The 26,028-nt window shown below is 36.7% G+C and overlaps 1 protein-coding gene across 1 annotated transcript; it reads left to right on the top strand.

The window, feature by feature from the left end:
* Positions 1–1,464: 1,464 nt before the first annotated feature.
* On the top strand, positions 1,465–16,269 carry meis3 (myeloid ecotropic viral integration site 3). The gene is made up of 13 exons (XM_067365365.1): positions 1,465–1,546; positions 1,922–2,008; positions 4,478–4,617; positions 6,676–6,850; positions 6,965–7,015; positions 7,099–7,149; positions 7,760–7,909; positions 9,261–9,369; positions 9,561–9,706; positions 12,729–12,805; positions 13,080–13,138; positions 13,274–13,360; positions 15,520–16,269. Exons 2-13 carry the CDS (start codon positions 1,997–1,999, stop codon positions 15,708–15,710), a joined length of 1,248 nt encoding a protein of 415 aa, XP_067221466.1. The 5' UTR covers positions 1,465–1,546; positions 1,922–1,996; the 3' UTR covers positions 15,711–16,269.
* The last annotated feature ends 9,759 nt before the right edge of the window (positions 16,270–26,028 follow it).

Here is a 26,028-nt window from a genome sequence, read left to right as displayed (position 1 = left end):
CAACAATAATAATCAAAAGATTAATATTTATTAATAAGCAATTTAATAAATGTTTGTTGTTAAATCATTTTAAGAAATAATAATTAATTTCCAACATATTTTGGGTTCATTTTAAGCCAGCCATATAGTCATTTTTAAACAATAGTTGAGTTAAATAAAATAGTCCAGCTGGTTGGGTCAAACATTTAACCCAACTGCTGGATTTGTCCATTTTTAACCCAATTTGGGTTATTTTTAACCCAGCATTTTTTAGTGTGGAAATGGTTTACAATTTATTTATTTTTTGCTTTGGTCTGTAAAAGTATTTTTTGAATATTAATTTATTTTATTAATTTTGAATACCAACACCATTAACCCCTTCCCCCAATCTGTGTTTCATTGTAAGCATTTAAATACAACAACAAAAAATGTATAGAATGTGAAACATTTTATTTTAAAACCACAAACAAGTTGTAATTTATTATTGTGATTTTACTATACCTCAGAATGTATTTTTGTCATATAATCTCTTTATATTTTTACATAGACATTGACAGCTTCTACTGTCCCCTTAATGTATTCCCTCAAGCACATTTTAAAGTTGTTAAACTAACAACTCACAATGTGTTACATCTCAATAAACAATGCTGACTATTAGTAATTAAAAAAAACACCATGTCACACTTTACCATCTATTAAAAAGAAGACATAGAAATTATGTGGCTATTTTGACACATTCTGGTTATCAAACATAAGCGGAACATATACTTAACCTGTACAACAACTCTAGTTAGTTAGTTTGTTAGGTCAGCTGGGAATTGAATGCGTCTTCATTTATCCAACATCACATTGGCACCAGTTGTTAGATATGCAGTTTGTCTGAGAAAATGTCTTTCATTTGTTTGCAGATGCCATTTGCATATATTTTCGAATCCAATACGTTTTAAAATAAGTCTGCAAATACTTTTTAAGGCCACTCTATATGAATGTGGTGGTCCTGTGTGTAGCATATGTGACGCGTTTGGAGAATAACGCATGTGTGTGATCTGTTCCAGACAGTGTTGCACATTATAGCCCACAATAATCAGACAAAATGATTCTACACCGGAATAGCGATGATGAAACTCGTTAAGCACGGTGTGTGTGTGTGTGTGTGTGTGTGTGTGTGTGTGTGTGTGTGTGTGTGTGTGTGTGTGTGTGTGTGTGTGTGATAGAGAGAAAGAGGAAGAAACAGCGTCCTTCACATTAAACGAAAGGCTCTGCGTTTGTAATGCGCGAGCGTGCGTATGTGTGTGTGTGCGTTTGTAATGCGCGAGCGTGTGTGATAAGGAGGTGGGGGTGAGAGACCCCGTTGTGTTTTGACCCCCTAAACAACTCCCAGTCTCCATCTCCCTCTCTCTCTCTCCGGTTTAAAGCTCCATCGCTCATCGTGGAGAGACGCATTTGAGCTCAACGCGTCGCTTCATGGACATCGATAGCGCGAAAAGGACGCGACATCATCTCAAACGCGCCGCTAACGCTGGATACTCGGCCCGCTTCACGCTTCTGCTGCTCCAGTGTTTTTAAGGTGGGGTATCTTTACGCCTTCTCATCATATCCTAGTAGCCTATATTCACAACACAACCCAGTTTACAGAACCATAACATTTACGCGGATGTAATCATTTGTTATGGATGTAATTCGCGTTCCTCGTTCACTCTAGAGCAGTAACACTTGCGCTGTTATTTTGGTGGATACTTTTAAAGTGTAAATAAGCAATCTTATCCACTACTCTCAAAGGCTATGATGTGCTTGCATTTATTTTATAATGTCCCCTAAATCTCAAATGCTTTTGGACTAGAATATGAACATGGTATCAGTGCATGTTTATGTTCCAGTGCATGCTCAGGTTGTAAATTGTTTTTTTTTTTTTTTTTTTTTTTTAATGCTTTATTTCTTGTAGAGAGTGTGTCTCATCTGCCGGTCTGGTGTGTGTTGTCCTCCGTCAGTGAGTGTGTGAGCTCGGCTTCCGTATCGCATGGAGAAGAGGGTAGGTCCTGTGTTTTCCCTTTATTTTCCAGATCCATTTTCCTGCTATTTTAATGCAAAAATGTAGAGTTTGATGCTGTAGCGTGGATGTTAGAAACCAATACAGTGACACACAAACATAACTAAAGAGAGTTGTGCAAGTCTAAAATACAAAAAAAAGTTACTTCTTATTTGGCAGTTGTTAGATTTTTGATAACTTACAATATTAATTTGTTAATATTATTCTAATATGCAGTGCTTAATAGATTATTTCATGTGCATTCAAATTAGTCATTAAACTTTCATTTATGCATTTTCATGTAGCTAGGCTTATATGTATTTGGAAGACAGTTGAGTTTACAAAGGTGCTGCTTATACACTCAGTTTATGCTTATTGAAATCATTTACTTGTATTCATTAATGTAAGGAAAGCAAACATCAGATGGATTAGAGTAGGAAATACAGGCCCTAGAAAGGCAGATGAAGTCGGTAAGTAGGTCAACTTTTGTGCTACAGTGAGCGGCCAAATGGAAATTCTTCTTGTGTTCTGTGTCTTCTTAGAAATGGTAGTTATAAGATCTGGTTAATTTGGCATCAGTCTATTAAATCTCAAACATAAGCTCTTATATATGTCCCTGCGACCACACTAATCATTTTTACTGGTAAATTCCCCAAAAAAAAAATAAATGGGTTTACGTATATTTTATATGATGTTGTATATCATGTTCACTCTGAATCTTCAAGTTTATTTATTTAGAAAAAGCAATGAATAGAAAAAGCAGCATACATAATTACGTACATACTGTACATGTGTGTGTGTGTGTGTGTGTGTGTGTGTGTGTGTGTGTGTGTGTGTGTGATCCTGGACCACAAAACCAGTCATAAGTCGTGTGGGTATATTTGTAGCAATAGCCAACAATACAGTGTATGGGTCAAAATGATCAATTTTTCTTTTATGGCAAAAATCATTAGGATATTAAGATCATGTTCCATGAAGATATTTTGTAAATTTCCTACCGTAAATATATCAAAATTGTATTTTTGTGAGTGTATATGCATTGCTAAGGACTTCATTTGGACAACTTTAAAGGCGATTTTCTCAATATTTTGATTTTTTTGCACATTAGGATTCCAGATATTCAAGTAGTAGCATCTCTGCCAAATATTGTGCTATCCTAACAAACCATACATCACTGGAAAGCTTTTGTATGAATATATTATTTATTTATATGATGTATAAATCTCAATTTCAAAAAATCGGTCCAGGGTCTCACACACACACACACACACACACACACACACACACACACACATATATATATATATATATATATATATATATATATATACATAGTTTTTATATTTAATTATATTGAGTCAAAAGACTAAGTTTTTATATATGAATGTATTTAAGCTACCTATAATGTCTGTCAGTGATTTAAATTGAATGAAACTTATTCTAAAGTGTTAAAGTACTGATTACCAGCATTGCATAAACCGTTTATCAAATTCAATACTTTGCGTGTTTAACCACTTCTTGTTTGCTCATAGATGGTTGTATCGCATTTGCTGCAGTAATGAGGACTGATGTGACTTTGAATTTGCATTCTTACATTGTCCATCTTCATAATTGGCTTACTTATTATCATTTGAGCTCAAAATGTCTTTTTTAAATTTTTGGTTAATTAATTTTATTATGAGCGTTGGTAGCAGCCAGCACACTAATTATTAGTTGCACATATATGATATATATTTCATAACAGCATGGACATATTTTTAAAGACTGTGAAACCCAAAATAGCAAAAATCGGTGTTAATGTTGTGCGCTAAAAAGGTTTTCAAGGGAGAGAAAGCATATGGAAGGGTAAGAATAATGAGCATAAGAATATATATGCATCATTATTAACAAAGGCCTCACTTTTTTTAGTTAAAAAGTACTTTGCAGAGGTTATGGCTTACATTATGTAATGTTATTATCTGAATAATAGTTGAGCAATCATTGTAAATGGTTCAAATGAATTTTATAGATTTTTTCGGATTATTGATTATACTGAAAGCTGTTATGTTGTTTTTCTGATCATATGTCTGACTACAGCATTAATAAGTAAGTTCACTTTAAAACCCACATAATTAGTATTTAAAAAATGAAGTCTGGATGACTTTATGTAATTGTATGTAAGGCTGTTAATTATAAATCAGCTGGAAAGTTTTTTTCTTTGGAGTTTATGTCCCTGGGTGAATGTTGCTTGGCACTCTGAAAAATCGCACATCAAAGCCTCTCCGCAACCAGTGTTTATTAAGGAGGAGATACAATTAGCAGCGACTTCAAACAGCCTCCCGCCAGCTCACATACTCAGCAGTACTGTCAATGCTGTATATACTCATAAATCATAACAAATCCCCACATACAGCACAGATCATACTAACATAAGGCTGAATTAGGCAATGTCTTATCTTTTCATTTTTTCTTATCCTGTCTCTTCGTATCTAGTATGAGGAGTTGGTGCAGTACCCAGGCTCTGACGCCATGCCTGTGGGAGGCTACCGGGACGCCATGAGGTCACTTCCTCCGCCTCACTATGGCCACACTGTGCCTGACTCCCTGAAACACCACCGGGACCAGATCTACGGGTGAGAGTCTGGTTACTTTAAACATCTGTTTCTTCCCACAAAACATGTACGAGCGCTGCACGTGTAAATATATATTGTGCCCAAGTCCTGAGTAGTTTTTATGAATTTGTAATTATGGTATCATACTATTTCAAGTGATTTTGCTTAGAAAAAATACATAATTAGACTAGGTTTAAATAATCTTTTTCATTTTTTCACATGAGGCCTATTTTTAGGTCAAAACAAAACGTGTATAGACACGTATATTTCTTTCTCTTTTTTTATTTGCTGATGAAGACAGGAAATATTTTAGTGCAAGGACAACAAAATGGTGTTAGTTGATGTCATTTATCGATGTATTTTACTATTCAAGTGCTTCCACTGAGAACGATAAATATTTGTTATCACATAAACCGACAAAATGTAGTATTTTCAGGTAAGCTGTTCTTCAACAGTACACACAATGTTTACAATTCACAATTAAAAACTTAAAACGTCTTGGAAAGTCAGAAAGGTATGCAATTTTTGCACCACTAGTGGTACCACATGGAAAATATAGCTGCAAGCAGCCATTAAGGGGCCAAGCACAAAGAAGCGAGCATGAAGTAAAATCATCAGTAAAATATAGCATTTTATTTCATATACTTTATTTTAGTTAGTGGCAATTTCATATTTTGTTCAGTTATAGCTCCACCAACAGATGCCATACCACCACTTTTTTTTTTATGTTTCCTCTGAGTGGACGATAAATAAGTGCCAAACGTGGTGAAAATATCTAATTTCGTTTAGGAGTTATAGACATGTATATATGAGTACATAAAAATGACCCATGAATGATTTTGATTGCACTTTTTTGCCACTTAACATCAAAATTTTGGCATTTGAGCTTCAACATATAGCCAACGACCTATGTTTTCGAATTTCCTATGAAGGTTTCTGAAATCTAAGAGACGACTCTTGAAAATAAGTCAACTACATCAAAAGTTATGAGCATGTGAATATTTGATTTCACCACTAGATGGCACTGTCTCAAAACTTCTCAGACTCCTTCAGGGTATTGTGCTGATGACCCGTACCAAGTTTCGTATTGATACGCTAATGCGTTCAAAAAATACAGCATTTTGCTATAAAATGCAAAATGGCCGATATGGTAAAATTGGATATCATTTGATTCGGCATGCTTCCTTGAATCTAACAAGACAAGTTTTATAATTTTTATGAGTTATAAGCAAAAATAGCCATTTTTGCCATCTCCAGACCAGTAGGTGGTGCTGTGCCGAAACGCAGCATGTAGCCTCAGGTCATGCTTGTGATGACGTACCAAGTTTGGTCTGAATACTGAGATACGGCCTTGCGTCCAATTTGGCATGCTCTTCTTTGAATTTGTTTGTGCATTATTCGATAATGGTTGGGTTTATCAAAAATATTTTGATAACTTTTTGCCAGCACAGACTGAAGATGATCTGATTTGATTTTCATGAAAATTGGAGCAACCATCTAGGAGACAAGGTTGTTTTGAGCCAAGAAATCAGAGGGGAAAAAATTGTTTCTAACCCTTATGGTTCAAAAGTTATTAGCATAAACATGAGTGAAAATTTGGACAAGTGGCGGCGCTAGAGAGTTTGATCTAGAGACGCCAAATTTGCTGTAGTTAATGTTGGGACTGTCCTCTATCAGTGTGCCAAATTTCATAACTTTCCTACAAGCGGTTCTATGGGCTGCCATAGAAAAAAATTACTGTTTTCAGACAGGTTTTCCAAACACTCCCATTGGTCAGACAAACAGATAGTCCGGCGTCAAACTCACGCCATTGGTTGAGCCAGTGTTGGGCTACTCAAACAAACAACAGTGCTTCAAATTCACGTTAGAGCCATTTTAATTCCAGTTTTTGGGGAAGTCAGCCTACAAATAGTTTACTTATAGTTGTCTATCCACATTAATCTGAGATAGGAGAACGGATATAATATCAAACCCTTCAAGAAAAGCCTGAGTAATTTGTGCTCATCACAGAAGATCAATCATTCGTAGGCAGCATTGGCGGCGTTGTCTTACTCGGAGCATATGTGTGTTGATTTGCAGTCATCCGCTGTTTCCACTCCTGGCTCTGGTATTTGAAAAGTGTGAACTTGCCACTTGCTCACCACGAGACTCCACCTCCATGTCAAGCTCCGCCCACCTCCACGGCATGACCAATCACAGCGACGTCTGCTCCTCTGAATCGTTCAATGACGATATCGCAGCCTTCGCCAAACAAGTGAGTAACACGAGCCAATCGCATTGAAGCCAGACGCACACTAGAAGACGGAGTCACGCATATTTACTCTCATGACTTGACATGCTAATGATGTTTTTCTGTGAATTATTTTAGATTCGATCAGAGAAACCCATCTTTTCATCAAATCCAGAACTGGATAATCTGGTAAGATATACATAAGCTTTAAGAATCAACGGCTTCATGTCATTTTGCAAAGAGTGTAACCATTTTTAACCATATGATCACAGATGATCCAGGCCATTCAAGTTCTACGGTTTCATCTATTAGAGCTAGAAAAGGTATGTTTTGTTCCATTATTACATGATGAGTGTTTTTAAACAATAAAGTGATAGTATCAGATGAGAATAATATGGTATTTTAATATATTATCAGTACTGATGATTACAGTGATATTCAGATAGTACTCTAAAATACATCATTATTATGTTACATGTTGTAAAAATCATGGCATTTTCATAACATATGACCAAAAACTTTACCTTGATACCATGTCAGAAAATCTCATCATACCATAGTACCTTTGGTTACTTTTTTAATTTTATTCAGTGTGTGATTTTTCTTAAATGAAAATCCTGTTATCATTTACTCACTTTGGGTCATTTCTAACCCCTGTGACTTTTTATCCTTTTTTTTTTTTTTTTTTTTCTATTTTTCATCTTTTTTATGATTTTTATTTCATTATTTAATGATATCCTCCATGAAATCTCATTCACACTTCCCCATATTCAAATGTGGCATTTCAAAATGTGTCATGACACCAAACAGATGGACGTCTCTTCTCTGTACCCTCAGCTTTTATTGTATATGAAAAAGCATCGTATGCATTCTTCCAGAATGAATGGATTTTTAGCTGTCAATGAGTCTGACATCTTGACTTTTCTCTGATAGGTTCATGACCTCTGTGATAATTTCTGTCATCGCTACATCACCTGTCTCAAGGGCAAGATGCCCACTGATTTGGTGCTGGAGGACCGGGAGGGAGGATCCAAATCTGACATGGAAGATTTCACTGGTTCTTGCACCAATCTGTCAGAACAAGTGAGTCAGTAGACATCTGGCATAAAAAAAGGGAGCTAGTTGTTCAAAGTCCCTTTCAAGGAAAGTCTGTTCAGTCGTGGCCATATTTGCAACGCCTCCGGGCAGCTATATTGGGCATCCAAAACCAAGTCCTTTCTATTTAAATAGGGGAAACCTGAAACCCCCCTCAAAAAAGCTGCTTGAACTCACAATTAAATAACATATTTCAAATCTGAAATGAACTGTTCCATAAATGTTGTTTCTTATGCTCAAACAGCAGTACCAGCCAATGCACATGCGCCATGTCTGAGAACACTGACTGTTTCTATAGAGCACAACAGTCTGTTTACGGAAGAAAAACTCATTTTCTCCACTAGTAAATTCATTTTGAACTTATAAAACTTTAAAGGCAGACCTACTTTGAGCTACGAGGTTGATAATTGATGATATTTGCTTTTGCTGAAGCCATTAGCCCATATTATTTTAGCTTATTTTTAAAATAATCATGTGTAACAGTGGCATTCCTGGTGAAAAACCCATGATGCTGTACAGAAAATTACACCAATCGGAGAGTTGAAAAAAAGCAACACACTCCAAAAGAGCTCTTTAGCTCCGCCCACTCATATGAAGCACTGAATTATGTACATTTACATTTTACATTTATGCATTTGGCAGACGACTTACATTGCATTATACTATACATTTGTATCCGAGTATGTGCAATCCCTGGGATCAAACCCATGACCTTGGCATTGCTAGTGCCATGCTCTAACCACTGAGCTACAGGAAAGCTATTTATAGCTATTTGTAATCTAGTCGATATCTCTACATTCTCAATATATATATATATATATATATATATATATGCATATTTTGCAATAAACAATATATATTGTTTTTATACATATAATCAACATTTGTAAATGAGTAGTTTGATTATATTTTGCCATGCTGTTTGCAATGCTTCATGGGATTGCAGTTCTTTCCCTCACTAAAACTGTTAAGTACACAGTCTTGTACCTTTGCCTTTTTGTCCAATTTTCAAAAACATTTTTGCTTCAGATCAAAGTTTGTAGTGTTGTGTGTGATTCACCTAGTAGCTGATTGGCTTGGTTAATGGCTTATAATTCTTCAATGAAGACTATTTTAAAATTATGGGAAAATTAATTAAAAAATACTTCCGGATGCGATGACTTTATCAATCAGCGATTGGCTCTTTTATTTAGAAGGCGGGACTTATTCCCCTATATTGGCGTTGCAGTTTCTCCCATCAATAAGTAATATGAGTGCGCCGTCTTTCGATAACTCTTTGGTTGTTTCTTTTTATCGGGTGTGTGCGTCTGACTGACTGCGTCTGTCTCTCCTGATCTAGAATCAGTCTTGGTTGCGTGACCCAGATGACTGTGTGTCGACCCCCTCGGGCACCCCCAGCGCCTCCTGTGGCCTCACCTCACACAGCGTGGAGAACTGCAGCGATGCCGGTACCCATCATTTTACACTCAATCAAGTACTGTTTATACTGCATACTGTTTTACAACAATCTTTTGCGAATTGTGTAAACTAAATGCAGTGGTATTCTACATTGTTGCATGTTTAATTCAGTGATTGGCGTCCTGTTATCGGTCCAATCTAACGAGATGTTTCATTGTGCTTGTGTGTTGTGCCGTATCAGGAGATGGGTTGGACGGAAGCGTGGCGTCGCCCAGCACAGGAGAAGAAGATGAAACGGACAGAGACAGGCGAAACAACAAGAAAAGAGGAATCTTTCCCAAAGTTGCAACGAACATTATGAGAGCATGGCTCTTTCAGCACCTGTCGGTATGTTAAAAAAAAAACCTTTTTCTTTTTGTGCTCCTTGGAGATAAAAATGATCAGCATACAGGTTTGGAATGACATGAGGAAAATATGAAGTTATTAAGAGTGAACTCTTTTTTTTGATGAAAGATTTATTGTGATAATAACATGTAGTAAGTAGGGGTGTAACGGTACATGTATTTGTCCTGAACCGTCACGGTACAGACATCACGGTTCAGTGCATACAGTCAGACGATGAATACAGTCAGCCACAGGTGATCCACACTCCAATCCAGAAGGGGGCGCACGCGGTAATGCAACACTGTTTGCTAACTGCCACAACAGGAAAAAAGAGCAAAAAAAAAGAGATAATCGATGCACCATCCCAAAACAAGTCTTCAGATGGCACACAAGAGCTTGCTAGCAGCCTATAGTTGTGATGGGAGAAACAAAGCTTTTTAAAGCTTCAAATCAATTGAATTCACAAAGTGATTCACTGTTTCAAAACGCCACACGCTAGTGACCCCTGCTGGTCAGAACAGTGTAAATGCTACAAAAACTCAGGCCAAACATGCATAAAAACACCTAAACCCATTGCAAAAAGTAAAATCTATCAAATACAATTAACTAATCATCTAATATCATTTCATTAAATATTAAGTGTCTGTATGATGTGTGTTCTTTTATCAATTTCCAAAGCTTGTTTTGTTTGTTCCATGGATGGCTCATCTAAACAGGCCAAAAAGAGACTATTAACTACTATTATTCCTTTTAATTATACTATTGTCTCATTAACCCTTAAATGCATACCTCGGGTCTTTAGTGACCCGGGACGTCATTCACTACCCTCCTCCTCATTCATTTTTTAAAGTTAGACATCAACCTTCTTGGTATTCCTCAATCAATTTATTATAAAGAATATAACAAGAAAAAAATCATAAAATTATAAAAGAATGCCTATTTTTGTATTAATTTTTTGTAAAAAATTGTATAGGGTCGCTAAGGACCCGAGGTGTGTATGAGTGTAGATTTATTTTTTCTGCACAACAATAATTGAATCTTAGATGACAGAATAAGTGCAACTCACCTTTATTCCACAAGGTGGCAATGTCTGATACACAATGCTGAAGTGATGACTCATTCAGACAGAAAACGAAATAATAAGAAAAACATGAAATGGCTCAGCAGTTTACTGCAGAGCAAGCACTGAATGCAATGAAATATGACTGTAACTGTTACTGGATTGATCTGGTGAAGTTGTTAGTGATGGAAATATTTATTTTGAAGATTTTGAGAATACGTTTGTGATCGCGAATGGGCTCATATTCGTGACCTCAAACTAAAAACTAACCCATTATTTGCTGAATTTACTGGGAAATGAGCTCTGACGAGGACAGTGACGATGGCATAAAACATCTGCTCAAACCAAGCCCTTCCAAGCTCCAAAAGGTAACAAAAAATGATTTATTTTATTCTTTTGTAATTGTTACTCTAATATCAGAGGAGTTTTATATTATCGCGACAGGTAGAGATCCTTCTGTGTTAGATATAGATCCGGGTCGATAAAGACCCAAATATGTCAATTGGCGAAACAGTCATGCATTTAAGGGTTAAAACGTGTACAAATGTATAAAACTGATCAGAGATCAGGTAAAACCCATAGACACTTGTTGAATGATTTGCCGCTAGGGGGCGATCTCAGTGCCAACCAGTGGTGAACCACTGAAATTTCTAAAGCAGTTATAACGTAACGAATATTCGTTTACTGAAATCACATGACTTTGGCAGTGTTTCGCAAGCGCCCATCACTAATACGTTGAGATTTAATTTATTTTTTGTGACGCGCTCCACAAACTTCACATAAAGGAAACTGGGACAGCAGAAAGCGGTTTTGTTTTGTTTTTATTGCGAGTGTACACAAATAAAGTAGACCCTTAACAGTTTCAAATTATGTCTTACTCTTATCTGTATGACCATAAATGACGGAGTATTTTAAGTCCTTTCCACTGTCGTAATGAGACAAAATCATCTGGCATTGTGCCGATTTGTGTCGAGGAAGTCTAACTACAACAGTCCAGTGATGAAATATGCATGTCCTGGAAATGGGAAGCCTTCTCTCACTGTCTCCTCATGGAATGGTGAAGTAGATGGCAGTTTTTCTGCCAAAGAATCCCAGCATTGTGGGATTGTTGCTTTTTCCTGTTGTACCGAACTTGTATCAAACCGTATCCTGTGACTTCTGCGTACCGTTACACCCATAATGGTTAGCATGGTCAATTTATATAAGGCTTGTAAGAAACAGTAGCATTTGGAGCTAAAATTGGTGGCAGAAAAACAAAGAACAGAGCTTGACGAAAGATAACAAAGACAGCAAGAGGGGCAACAGAGGAAAGCTAGAGAAAAAGAAGTGATAAAGGTTTTGAAAAGGAGTAACAAAAATGGACAACTTTATTGGCCATCTCAAGTTAATATCTGTGAAATATGAATTTATGAGCTCTTTGATGGTTAATATTGCATAGCTGAACGCAGCAGAAATGAGCAAAGCTTTTGCAGATGTAGTAATGAGCATATGGTAATTGCCAACTAATGATGCATCTATCATTACAAATGGCAGAATATCCAGACGTTACTAAGAATAACAAGAATAAAAATAATAATGCAGGTAACAAAGTGACTTGACTGAATAAAGATATATTTAATCAAGTCTGCAAGTGTAACCAATAACCAGTGTTGAGGAACATGTTTATACAAAGTTACATTATTTCATTATTTTACATTGGTGCAAACATATTTGTCAGTAAATAGATTAAATATTTAGTCATTTGTACTATTTACCAAGCATGCATTACTTGCTAGAAAAATTCATTGTAACTAAAGAATGGTGCAAATTCAAAAATTAACTAATTCGTTTACTAGTTACTAGTGTGTAAATATGTAACCCCCAGCACTGCCTATAACAATGCCGCTGTCTATTTTTGTGCACTCACAAAGGTCACACCACTAACCTAGGCTTAATTGCATTACAAAACCTTTTGTCCTCTCTCAGCATCCGTACCCATCTGAAGAACAGAAGAAACAGCTCTCCCAAGACACGGGTCTCACCATACTGCAGGTCAACAACTGGTTAGTAATCGATCTCTTTTACTAATTATCAGCCTGCCGTTATTTTGGCATATTTGCAATAATGAGCATATGTAATTTATGATATAAATGCTTGTTTTTTTGTATTTACATATCTGTTCTGCATTCTTAGCTACTGTAAAATGAACTCAAATATTTTATTGACATTAAATGCTAGAATTAAATTGTGGTTCTCTGGTCAGCTATTGTTGCATTGATTAAAATAATTTGTTCCTGTTGTTCTGATCATGTGTTTGCTCCTTCTGTCCGCACTCAGGTTTATAAATGCCAGACGCAGAATAGTCCAGCCAATGATTGACCAATCAAATCGCTCAGGTAAAATTAAATACTGCGTTTGTGTATCTATGGCTTCTTTTACATTCTGATTGTATAGTAAATGAACATTCGTGGCTCTCTGCACTGAATAGCACATATTTTTGTGTGTGTGTGTGTGTGTGTGTGTGTTTTTAGGCCAGAGTGCTCCGTACAGTCCGGAGGGGGCGGCTCTAGGAGGATATGGGCTAGATGCTCAGTCTCATTTAGGTCTTAGGACAGCAGGTGAGAGCCGCTTCTGTAAACTACTCATTATATATTATATATATCTCACTTTTTTTTTTTTTAAGGAATCATCACCCTAAATACACCACCAAACATTCCTCTGAGAACATTTTTATCCAGACATAGTTAAAGAGGACCTATTATGGCCCTTTATACAAGATGTAATATAAATGTGTCTGTGAAGTTTCAGCTCAAAATACCCCACAGATCATTTATTATACCATGTTGTACCCATTTTTGAGTGCAAGCAAAATCATGCTGTTTTCATGCATGTGCCTTTAAATGCAAATGAGCTGCTGTGCCCCGCCCCCTTGCCAGGATCACAGCTCCTGACTGCATCAGATATTCTGCCAAAACAACAAAACTCTAACGAAACATCTGCTTGGTTTTGATTGTCATCTATATCGCGATCACACTTACGGACAGTGCAGTTCTTCATCATCATCAAAGTTTATTATTTCCATGCGTTTTAAACTTCTAATTTATAATTTTCTGAGCACACACACAGAAAGCTGGCTGTCAGTTGGTATGTCACAAGAGTGTTAAACTAACTTCTCTATTACATTTTTTATTATGCTTTATAAAACAGTTAGTTCCTGTCCTTGATTATGATTGGTCAATAGCTGTTTTATTCACGATAAACCCAACGGTTCTGTGAATCACTACACAACACCCTTAGCAACCACTCTTAGCAACGTAAACTGTTTACTTTCAATTGATGTCATTCATTTAAGCTTCCTGTATTGTAAGAAAAAGATCGAGTGAGCGAGTTTATTACCTGCATTCAGATTTTCCTTCAGGTCAGTCCTTCCTATGTTCATAATAAAAAATCTGTTTAAATGTTCAATGTATTATCCTGTCCTTTTAACAGTTAAGTGGTTTTCCCGTGACTGACAGGGCTAGTCAAAGCATTTGTCAGTTGCGTCTTCTTCCGTGTTCACAAGAAATTCAATGTAAAAGTCTTCGCTACTGACTGACTCACTCATAAAGAGAGTATTTGCTGCCATCTAATGGCATAATAATGTAACTTCTGTTGATGTTCTCGGTCAGGGACTATTTATTCCGGCTGAAGGATGGCTTTTAATGACAGTTTACTTCATGAAAGTTGCATTGACACATATTTTTGGCTTTAATATTTGTATTGTGTGGTAACTGTTTTATAAAAGCAATACGCAATACATTGTACAGAAAATCAAAACGGCTTGTTTTATGAGACTGATTAGGGTTTTATTGGGATTAAAGGTCATTAATTACTCACCCTCATGTAATTCTACACCTGTAAGACCTTCGTTCATCTTCAGAACACAAATTATGAAATCCGAGAGGTATATGACTCGTCCATAGACAGCAAAATAATCAACACTTTTAAGGTCCAGAAAAGAACTAAAGACATCGTTAAAACAGTCATGTGACTGCAGTGGTTCAACCTGAATTTTATGAAGGGACGAGAATACTTTCTGTGCGCAAAAACAAAACAGAAATAAGGACTTGATTCAACAATCTCTTCTCTTCTGTGTCACTCTCATTCATTGTTTACGTCCAGCACTTCCAGGTTCAACGTCAGAACGCTGAATCATTATTGGCCGGCCCCTGTGTCAACATCACACACATGCGTCGTGCTGATCACGTGATCAGCTTTGGCCAATACTGAGCCAGCATTCAGACATAAACACAGCCTTCACTGCGCTTACTGCGCCACCTGTGTAAGGATAACGATAGAGAAGAGATTGATGAATAAAGTCGTTATTTTTGTTTTGTTTTTTCACACAAAAAGTATTCTCGTCTCTTCATAACATTAAGGTTAAACCACTGCAGTCACGTGACTGTTTTAACTATGTCTTTAGTACCTTTCTGGACCTTGAAAGTGTTGATTATATTGCTGTCTATGGACGAGTCATATACCTCTCGGATTTCATCAAAAAATATCTTAATTTATGTTCTGAAGATGAATTAAAGTCTTACGGGTGTGGAACGGCATGAGGGAGAGTAATTGATGACAGAAATTTTCATTTTTGGGTGAACTAACCCTTTCAAAAAAGCATTTGGTTGGGTTTTTAATGTTTTGGTTGTGTGCGAACAATTCCTTTCTAAGACTAGACTGATGTACCTGTTCTCAGTATTGGCTTTCGTTGACTCTTTCTCTCTTTCTCCACTGTCAGGACTTCAAGGAATGCCGTCCCTGCCCACAGATTACCCCGGGGCCCTTCTGCCCCAGCCGGGATACTCCCACGCTGGCCCATCCTTGCACCCCTACCCCGGCCCCCACACTGCCATGCTGCTCCATCCACCGCCCCACAGCCACCCCGCCGAACCCCTCATAGGACAAGGCCTTGACATTCACGCCCACTAACCGAGAGCGGAGCAGGGGAGGGTGCGCTGAAAACGGGACGGAAGGGTACATTGACTTTGCAGTACCGCACCAAACCTTCAGGGCATCACCGCAGTCCACACATAATGACTCTGAGAATGTCTTAAATGCACTGATAAATGTATCATATAAATGTATCAATGTCCATCTTATGCACTCAGCTCCCATGTCAAATGCCTGACAGACTTGTTACATTCCTTACATACATTACTCTCTGATCTGCTCATGACAATGCTCTGAATGCACTGTACCCAATACATCTAACTGCTAGTTTTAATGCACATTGCAGCGTTTGACTGAATATACCCATGTCTTCCTATGGCCTTAAGCGTGAGCTGAAAACTCCCTTAATCCAACACGAAGGCCTTCATTGCCTTTCTTGCCTTGCCTCCGAAAACCCTCTCGAGGAGCACAAATGGAAAACCACAGCATATACCTCCTCAGTCAGGACCCAAGAAAAGCATATCAAAACGTCCTGAAATAGAGATGAACTTTTGCACCAAATCCATATAACCAACTGCTGAACATGCATAAAGGATTAGTTGACTTCGGAATTAAAATTTCCTGATAATTTACTCTCCTCCATGTCATCCAAGATATTCATGTCTTTCTTTCTTCAGTGGAAAAGAAATGAAGGTTTTTGAGGAAAACATTCCAGGATTTTTCTCCATATAGTGGACTTCACTGGGGTTCAATGGGTTGAAGGTCCAAATGTCAGTTTCAGTGCAGCTTCAAAGAGCTCTACATGATCCCAGACGAGGAATAAGAGTCTTATCTAGAGAGACCATCGCTCATTTTCTAAAAAAAACAAACAAATTATATACTTTTTAACCACAAATGCTCATCTTGCACGGCCCTGTGATGCTCCACGCATTACGTAATCACGCTGGAAAGGTCAAGCGTGACGTAGGCAGAAGTACCGATCCAGTGTCTACAAAGTGAACGTGCAAAGACTAAGTCAAACGGCCTTTACAAAAAAAGGTAAAACAACGATGTCAGACGATTTTGAAGTTGGAGGAGAAAATGAGATGGAGTTTTTCGCCTACTGCGGTACTTCTACCTGCATCACATGTGACCTTTCCAACGTGATTACGTAATGTGTGGCGCATCTCAGAGCAGTGCAAGATGAGCATTTGTGGTTAAAAAGTATATAATTTTAATTTTTTTTAGAAAATGTCCGATGGTTTCTCTAGATAAGACTCTTATTCCTCGTCTGGGATCATGTAGAGCTCTTTGAAGCTGCACTGAAACTGACATTTGGACCTTCAACCCGTTGAACCCCAGTGAAGTCCACTATATGGAGAAATATGTTTTCCTTAAAAACCTTCATTTTTTTTCCACTGAAGAAAGAAAGAACATCTTGGATGACAGGAGAGTGAGCAAATTATCAGGAAATTCTTTTAATAAAATGAAAGGGTGAAGCTCATGAAACATGACCAGGTCTCATTTCACCCCAAAATCAAAAGAAAAGAAAAAAAAGATTTTTGCACAAAAAACCCTATTTAGAGAAAACGAAGATTACTTTTTCAAATGATTAAGAATCGTTTTGCATATTGATATTATTATCAAAACAAATAATCATGATTTTCTTGTAATTATTGGAATTTATGTCTTTTGATTTGAGGGGTGAAACTTACAGATCCCCTAAATGGACATGAAGGGGGGAAAAAAATATGAGATGGAAGGAAAAAGTCTTTGTCAATGTTTTTGCATCCTCTCGCAAAGACCACAAAAGATTTAAAAGTGAATGCAAAAGCATATTTTCTCATATTTTTCCCATGACTACAGTATGTCCCTTTAGGGGCTCCGTAGTAACAGATTTTGACATGTTCTTGAGAGGTTGTGTCAGATTTACTTATAAGAAGTCAGCCAAGAGTCTTTGTCTTCCTAGCTGAGGGCCTTCATATACATTTCTCTCAGTTCTTCTCTTAACAAGTCAGTCTCACTTCCAGTATTACACATTATTTAATTTAAAATGTATGTTAATTTTGTTTGTTTGTTTGTATTTATCCTTGTCAGAAACACGGCTACTCCAATCCATTAAAGTTACAGTAATCCGAGTGCCACGTTTTTTGGAATATCTGGATTTGCTAAAGAAGTGAATATGTTCTTCAGTTATTTGAAGCTTATGTGAATGTTTACCTGCTGAGGTCCTGACAGGCACGTTTTTGGTTTGCTCTAAAGGACCACCATCAAGATTTCGTCCCTTTTATCACACAATACATATGGATAAAAGAATTTCTGACTATACTTTTTGGGGATTTGTTGGAAAGCAATGGATCTTGGAAACCTTTTTTGTCATTCTCTTGTCTGCATTAAAACATATTATGTGACTGTTGCTGATGTGTTTATGATGATATGGCATAAGGTGTTTATATCATTATATCAACAAAACATTACATTTGGCCATTTCAAAGTTAAAGTAAAGAGGAATTTAAAGTCAATTTAGCTTGTGGATAATGCATATTTAATTAGACCCAGACATATTTAAAGAGCACAGACCAAAATGGAAAAGTATTTAAGTTATACATTCATTCTACACCCATTTAATTGACATAAAATACAAAACAAGTGAAGACTGAAAAAGAGGACATTTGCACCAATTCAATAAAATCACTGCTGTTTTTTTTTTTTTTTTTTGAGGGAAGTTTGTATCTCTTGATTTAAATTCTATCAAATAACTGAAATTAACTGCAGGCAAAATATAAAAATAAATCAAAGTTTCTACCCGTGGGTTGGCTTTTACTTTCCTTGTCATCACAAATCTCCTCCAAAGTATTTTACACGCATCGCTGGTTTTCCAGCTCCATGTCCACCCCCACAGATGCCCTGTGTGATAGATTCAGCCCTCAGCAGGGGTCAGAGTTCACTCAAGGGTTAACAGGAAGAGGCCTATCTCTCTGACCCCTTAAGGTCATCCCAGTCCCTTCACTTAAATTTCTTTTCCTGATTTTTTTGACCATCCATTAGCTTTTCTTCTCCTATTCATTAGTGGTTCAAGCGTGTAGCGCTGAAACCCTATTGTAATTGTTAAAATTTCCAAGGATCAGCGTTCTCCCATAAAATTGACCAGGCAGAGCAAACCGTACGTTGTAGAGACTTGAAACTTTGAGGGCTGGTAATACTCACACCAGCTACAACGCCACCAAAGCTCGCCCCAATCGGCCTGACGGGGGCGCTACAGCGATCAGAAGTATGAAATCGCTCCTCAACCATTAGGCGTAGCCTCAAGTGTCTTCTATAGTTATAAAGTCTATAAATCATTGGCTCAAGACGGACAATTTTCAGGTATTTTGGATTTTTTTTTTAAGGATTAGTTTACTTTCAAATGAAAATTAGCCCAAGCTTTACTCACCATCAAGCCATCCTAGGTGTATATGACTCTCTTCTTTCTGATGAACACAATTATAGAGTTATATTTATAAATATCCTGACACATCCAAGCATTATAATGGCAGTGAGCGGGATCAACAAGTATGAGCTGAAGAAAGTGTCTCCATCCACATCCATCCATCATAAATGTTGTCCACACGGCTTATTAAAGGCCTTCTGAAGTGAAGCCATGCATTTGTATAAAAAAATATTAATATTTTAACAAGTTATGAAGTAAAATATCTAGCTTCCACTTGACTATCTTCTGTATTGAAGTTAAGAAAACAGGCGTCGCGTCAGTTGAATAGGGAAGGCGTTGGTTGTAGCGTAAGTTTTGTGAACTGTGAGAGTTTTACACTTTCTGCGTACGTTGAATACGGAAGGCGGCTCATGCGGAAGCTAGATATTTTACTTCATAACTTGTTAAAGGTGCCCTAGAATTAAAAATTGAATTTATCTTGGCATAGTTGAATAACAAGAGTTCAGTACATGAAATGACATACAGTGAGTCTCAAACTCCATTGTTTCCTCCTTCTTATATAAATCTCATTTGTTTAAAAGACCTCCGAAGAACAGGTGAATCTCAACATAACACTGACTGTTACGTAACAGTCGGGATCATTAATATGTACGCCCCCAATATTTGCATATGCCAGCTCATGTTCAAGGCATTAGACAAGGGCAGCCAGTATTAACATCTGGATCTGTGCACAGCTGAATCATCAGACTAGGTAAGCAAGCAAGAACAATAGTGAAAAATGGCAGATGGAGCGATAATAACTGACATGATCCATGATATCATGATATTTTTAGTGATATTTGTAAAGTGAACTTTTTGTTTATGCTGTTTAAGGCAGTCGCAAGCTCAGGAGCAGGGAGCGCGAGATTTAAAGGGGCCGCAGCCTGAATCGGTGCATATTTAATGATGCCCCAAAATAGGCAGTTAAAAAAAAAATCTATGGGGTATTTTGAGCTGAATCTTCACAGACACATTCAGGGGACACCTTAGACTTATAGTACATTTTTTAAAAAGACGTTCTACGGCACCTTTAAATATTTATATATTTTTCTTACACAAACGCATTGCTTCACTTCAGAAGGCCTTTAATAAGCCGTTTGGAGTACGTTTATGATGGATGGATGTGGATGGATGCACTTTATTCAGCTTATACTCATTGATCCCATTCACTGGCATTATAAAGCTCAGATGCATCAGGAGATTTATTAATATTTCTCAGACTGTGTTCATCAGAAAGAAGAGAGTCATATACATCTAGGATGGCTTGAGGGTGAGTAAAGCTTGGGCTAATCTTCATTTGAAAGTGAACTAATGGCTTAAAAACCTACTTTTGCGAACTAGTCCTAGGTTATCCGCCCAACTGGAACAAAACCAGTGCAGCAACATTTGATAGAGTCTGACTGTAAATAATTATCCAAAAAAAAAAAGGTGAAATTTTGATTCACGGTCTCTAAGGGCTGCCAAAATGTTCAAAGTGGGCCACTTTTACTAAAATGGCTATAACTCAAGAACGAAATTAGATATTTTCACCAAACTCAGCACACCTATGTAAGAGATCATTCTGTGGTCATGTGAAAAAGGATGCGGCGACTGGCCACTTGGTGGCGCTACAACACACCACAGCTATAACGATAACGATATAGAGAAACAATATCACTTTAAAAAAGCTTTTTTCCAGCTATTGAACAATAAAACACTGACAGACAATCAGAATCTGTTCTAATTTAAGGGCTGCCATTTGGTGTCAGTGTTTAGGATGATGCACTGTAGAGGTTCATCTACAGCTATGCCATCGAACCCATGCTTATGCAAGAAAATACTTTTTGAATTAGCTCTCCACTGTAGTGACATCTGTGCATGAAAGGGTTAAAGTTTACAACACATCAATGCATATAATGTACATTGTAGACTTTATGTTAATATCTTGGAGGATTGTATGTTATGAATTTATGTTTTCTGTTCATATTTGTATAGGTTTTGAACTTAAGACTTCCACTGTTTTAAATGTTGTGTTCATTTTGAATGTTTGTGTGCTATATGTACACATTTTATGTATGTTTACTCTGTACATTTTTGTGTAGTTTTTAAATACAGGTTTTGTATGTGTATTTTTGGTACAGATTTGTATAGGTTTTTTGTATAGATTTTGAGTATAATATGTATACAATTATATGTATATTTACATTAAATGCTAGACTCCCCAATATTTAAACATATATTTGTTAAAACATAGCCTATGTATTGTTTTATTCACTAAATAATCTGAATTTAAAAACAAACTATATTTTTAATTAAAATAATAAATAAAAAGTAAATAGTTAACTCTGTTATTTTTAACCCAGCTGGCTTTTAACCCAATTCATTGGGTGATACCAACCCATAGTTGGGTTATTTGTAACCCAGCATTATTAAGTAAGGTATATGCATACTGAGGAAAGAGTAATCGTGTTTTAAGAAAATTGGGAAATATTATCTTCCTTGTCTGGGAGAGTGTGACCTCCCTACATAGAGCTAAGAAATTCACAGAAATATCAAAATAATTGTATATATTTTATTTATAGTTTTTATTATAATGAGAGTAGTGAATAGAGCTGCATTTTCGAAGTTTTGAGTGGCAGTTGGGAGCTTGAGTTGTCGTGACAACCCTGGAGCATCTTCAGACAATGCAGAGGATCGCTTTCAAACTCTTCTATCACTTTGTTGTCGAAAAAGGTTCGTTAAAATGATTACATTTCAGAGAAAACCTGTGATTCAAATGATCTGATGTGGGACAAATGTGTTTTTAATTGAATAATTATCTTATTACTGTTTTTAAATGGATGGAAGAGTTTGCTAGTGGTCAATGCCAGTATACTGAGCAAAGTTCATAAAAAGTTAGCTGTTTTTTAAAAAAAAAAAACATATTCTAATGCATTTATTGTCACTTATTTTTGATTTTTCCAGATCTGGTCCAGTTCACACCGGCAGTGAATCCCATCCCACAACAGTTCAGCAATAATATTCAGCTCATCCTACAAGAGACCTGAAATCTGTTAAAGATGGAGTTTACTGAAGAAGAGATCCAAGTGTGTCCCAAATTGTAGTATGTTGAAATGAGTATTCCAAAGATACTTTTTCCGGTTAGAATTCGAAGCGCAGATCCGTGCACACTCTAACGGCTAATATTGCCCACAACCCATTGCTCTGTGGACGAGGATTCGATGAGAACTACAAACACGAACAAAAGGTGTTAAAAAACTACAATCATAATGGATGTGCAAGACTGACGGTTACTAGATAAAGGGGTTTGAGTAATTAATAGGGCTGTCAAACGATTAATCGTGATTAATCGCATACAAAATAAAAGTTTGAGTTTGCCTAATATATGTGGGTGTACTGTGTGTAATTATTATGTATATATAAATACAAACACATTCATGTATATATTTGACAAATATTTACAAGTATTTGTATTTATTTATATTTTTATATAATTTATATTATATATAATATAAAAATATTTTGTACATAAATAACATATTTCTCTTAAATATATACATTAATTTGTGTGTATTTATATATACATAATAATTACACACAATACACTCACATATATTATGCAAACTCAAACTTTTATTTTGTATACGATTAATCGCGATTAATTGTTTGACAGCCCTAGTAATTAATAATCAGTATCCTGACAAAAAGATATTTATTTATTGTTATCCACATTATATTTAATTTACAACAGCATTGTGAACTTTTATATACGATGTGTTTGGTAATTAACTTTTAAATTCATCATTATGCAAACATGAGGAGTTGTCCGCATGAAAGACTCATGACTAGCAGATCAACATGCGACTACATTTTTTCTCCAAAACGGTGTGAAATTAAATTGAATTGAATGTGGAGGATTTTAACTGACAGGATAGTTAAACACCATTACAGGTTGCACGTATAAGTGTCAGAGTATCCGTTAAAGTAATATGTCCCAAAGCTAGCATTCTCTTCTGCTACACACTCAAAAGTATGTGCTTTTTCTTCACAAAAACAGTACATACTTGTAGCATAGTATTCTAGCGCCTGTTTCACACATAATCCGTCTGCAGTGCGTGTGCGGTCCGTATGCAGTGCGTATGTGTTGCTGAAGCAGGAAGCGGCCATTGTGCTTTCACACAGCACACGTTTGCAGTGCGTAAAGTTATATTCATTACGCTTATATATTGACAGTTGCTGGAGTAGTTTAGTACACGTAAACATGACACAAAGATTTGAAAACTTACTGTCGACACCAACAGTCAACGAAACTGCTTCCCAAGCCTTTTCCTTCGCATTCAAATATTTATACAATACATTCTGCGGGTCACACAGAATTTTATGTTTTTCCACCTCAACGATGAGACGAGTGTCATCCATGTCACCTTGTTTTTGAATAGGTTGGTTTAGGTCCGCCTGTCACGTACTTGGGTAAAGTTGGTTTTATATTCGCACATTCGGACTTCTGATAAATTCAGACTTTCCAATAAATGTGCAATAAATTAAATGTTTGCGAATTTTAAGCAGCGACATGATATTGACAACCAACGATTGTCAACTTACAACATTTTTCACAGTCGATCAAAATAGTCAAGTATTGTTTTAATGGCATATTTACTTGTGAATGTCCACTGAATGTCCAATGTAGTGTGATTAACAAGGCTACTGAATACGGATGTCCGAATGTGTGAATATAAAACCAACTTTACCCAAGTCACGTCATTGCCTGCTGGGATGCGAGTTTCCCTCCAACGATGGGGAAAAACATATCTGATCGCATTATGCAAGTAAACACTGTTCATTTTTTTAAAAATAAAATTATTGTTTTGAAATGATACAACTGAACTGTGTATCCAACAATCCATGTTCAATTGAAATGTTTCCTTTTGGCATGAATATAGCTTGTTGCTGGCATGGCGTTAAATCAAAAAAAAAAAAAAAAAAATCCTTTATGTAATGTACTAAATATACAAAGTAGTTTAAATGTGCATAATTTCTTTTTTTTTTTACAATTTCAGGTCAATCCATGTTCATTTTGCCCACACACAATCTGCTGTGCTGCACTTGCAGTACAGCAAAAATAGACTCGGTACGTAAACGATCGCTGCACTGCTGCAGACGCACCGCTCCTGGAACGCAATGACGGACCGCAACCGCGTGCAGTGTGAACGCTCTAATACGTTAACATGGGTGCGTAAAAAAATACGCAACGCATACGCACTGCAGACGGATAATGTGTGAAACAGGCGTAGGCGAACTGGGACGCAGCAAAAAACCTTTATCTTAGTGAGGAGGCGGGGCTGACCCCGTTGCTACATATGACATAGTCTTTTGAAGATTGTGATTGGTTGGCTGCCCAAGAAGGGGGAAAAAAAGATCACTTTTTTGTCACAAACATCCCTGGACGATCTAATGTGTAGCGTCTTATTAACTCACTGTCATGCATCGTGTGCAACACCTTTCTTCTCCCTCTTCACATTTTGTCTATTTTCTTCACTGGTAAAGAAACTCTTAAAGGGTTAGTTCACCCAAAAATGAAAATTACACCATGATTTATTCACCCTCAAGCCATCCGAGGTTTATATGACGATCTTCTTTCAGACGAACACAATCAGAGTTAGATTTAAAAATATCCTTAGTACTCCAAGGTTTATAATAGTTTTGAATGACTGACAAATCTTTAAGACAAAAAAAAAATGCATCCATCCGTAATCAAAGTAATCCATACGGCTCCAGGGGGTTAATAAAGGCCTTTTTAAAGTGAATCAATGTGTTTGTGTTAGACAGCAATCCTTATTCAAAACTTTATAAAGTAAAATAATGACAGCCTATGCATTCGATGTACGTCCAAAAAATTTTAATTTCTACGACGTAGTACACAATGACGTGACGTACTACGCATTATAGCGTATACGTCATGGCGTAGTGTAGAACGTCATGTCATTGTGTACTACATCGCAGAAATTAACACTTTTTGGACATACGTAAGATGTGTGACGTAAGATAATCAGTAGGATCATTTTCATTTTTGGGTCAACTATCCCTTTAAGCCTCTTACAAGTCCTTGTCTGTAGTCCTAACAATTTTAGACCTTAAGACCTCTTTTAAGGGTTAAGATGCTTTCTGAATTACTTTTTTTCTTGACTGGGATTTTTAGTTAATTTTAAGAGGAAACACCCACATTTCTAAGAATTTTCTGAATATGGGTCCTGATGTTGTGAAATTTGGCACACAGTTAGAGGACAGTCTGACCTTTGTCCATAGCAAATTTGGAGTCTCTAACTCAATCCCTCTAGCGCCACCAGCTGTCCAAATTTGCACAAATTTCTTTTTTCCTCTGATTCCTTGGGTCAAGCCGATTCGAATGCACCCTATGACGTCATTTTCTGTCATGAAAATTTTCCGCCATTTTGAATTTTCTGAAAAACGATTTTCATGAAAATTGAACCAGATCATATTCAGATCATGCCGACAAGAAGTTATGGAATTCAAGTTGATTCCTCAAACCATTTTCGAAAAACACGCAAACTAATTGCATGTAGTGCTTGCAAAAATAGACATAAGGCTGTATCTCCGCAATGCTTTATCGTATTCAGACCAAACTTGGTACATGTCATCACAAGCAAGACCTGAGGCATCATGCAGTGTTTCAGCGCAGCGCCACCTACTGGTGCGGAGATATGAAATTTTTTAATTTTTGTTTATAACTTCTTAAAAATTTCTCGTTAGATGCATTAGTGTATTGTTACGAAACTCGGTATGGGTCATCAACACAATGCCCTGAAGGAGCCTGAGAAGTTTTGGACCAGCGCCACCTAGTGGAGATTTTTTTTTTCATATGCTTATAACTTTTTATCTCGTTGACTTATTTTCACGGGACTCCCATTCTAA

Source organism: Chanodichthys erythropterus, chromosome 17, assembly GCF_024489055.1.
Source record: "Chanodichthys erythropterus isolate Z2021 chromosome 17, ASM2448905v1, whole genome shotgun sequence".
Lineage (NCBI taxonomy): Eukaryota > Metazoa > Chordata > Actinopteri > Cypriniformes > Xenocyprididae > Chanodichthys > Chanodichthys erythropterus.
Note: the sequence above shows the minus strand (reverse complement) of the source record. Positions and strands in the feature narration are given on the sequence as shown.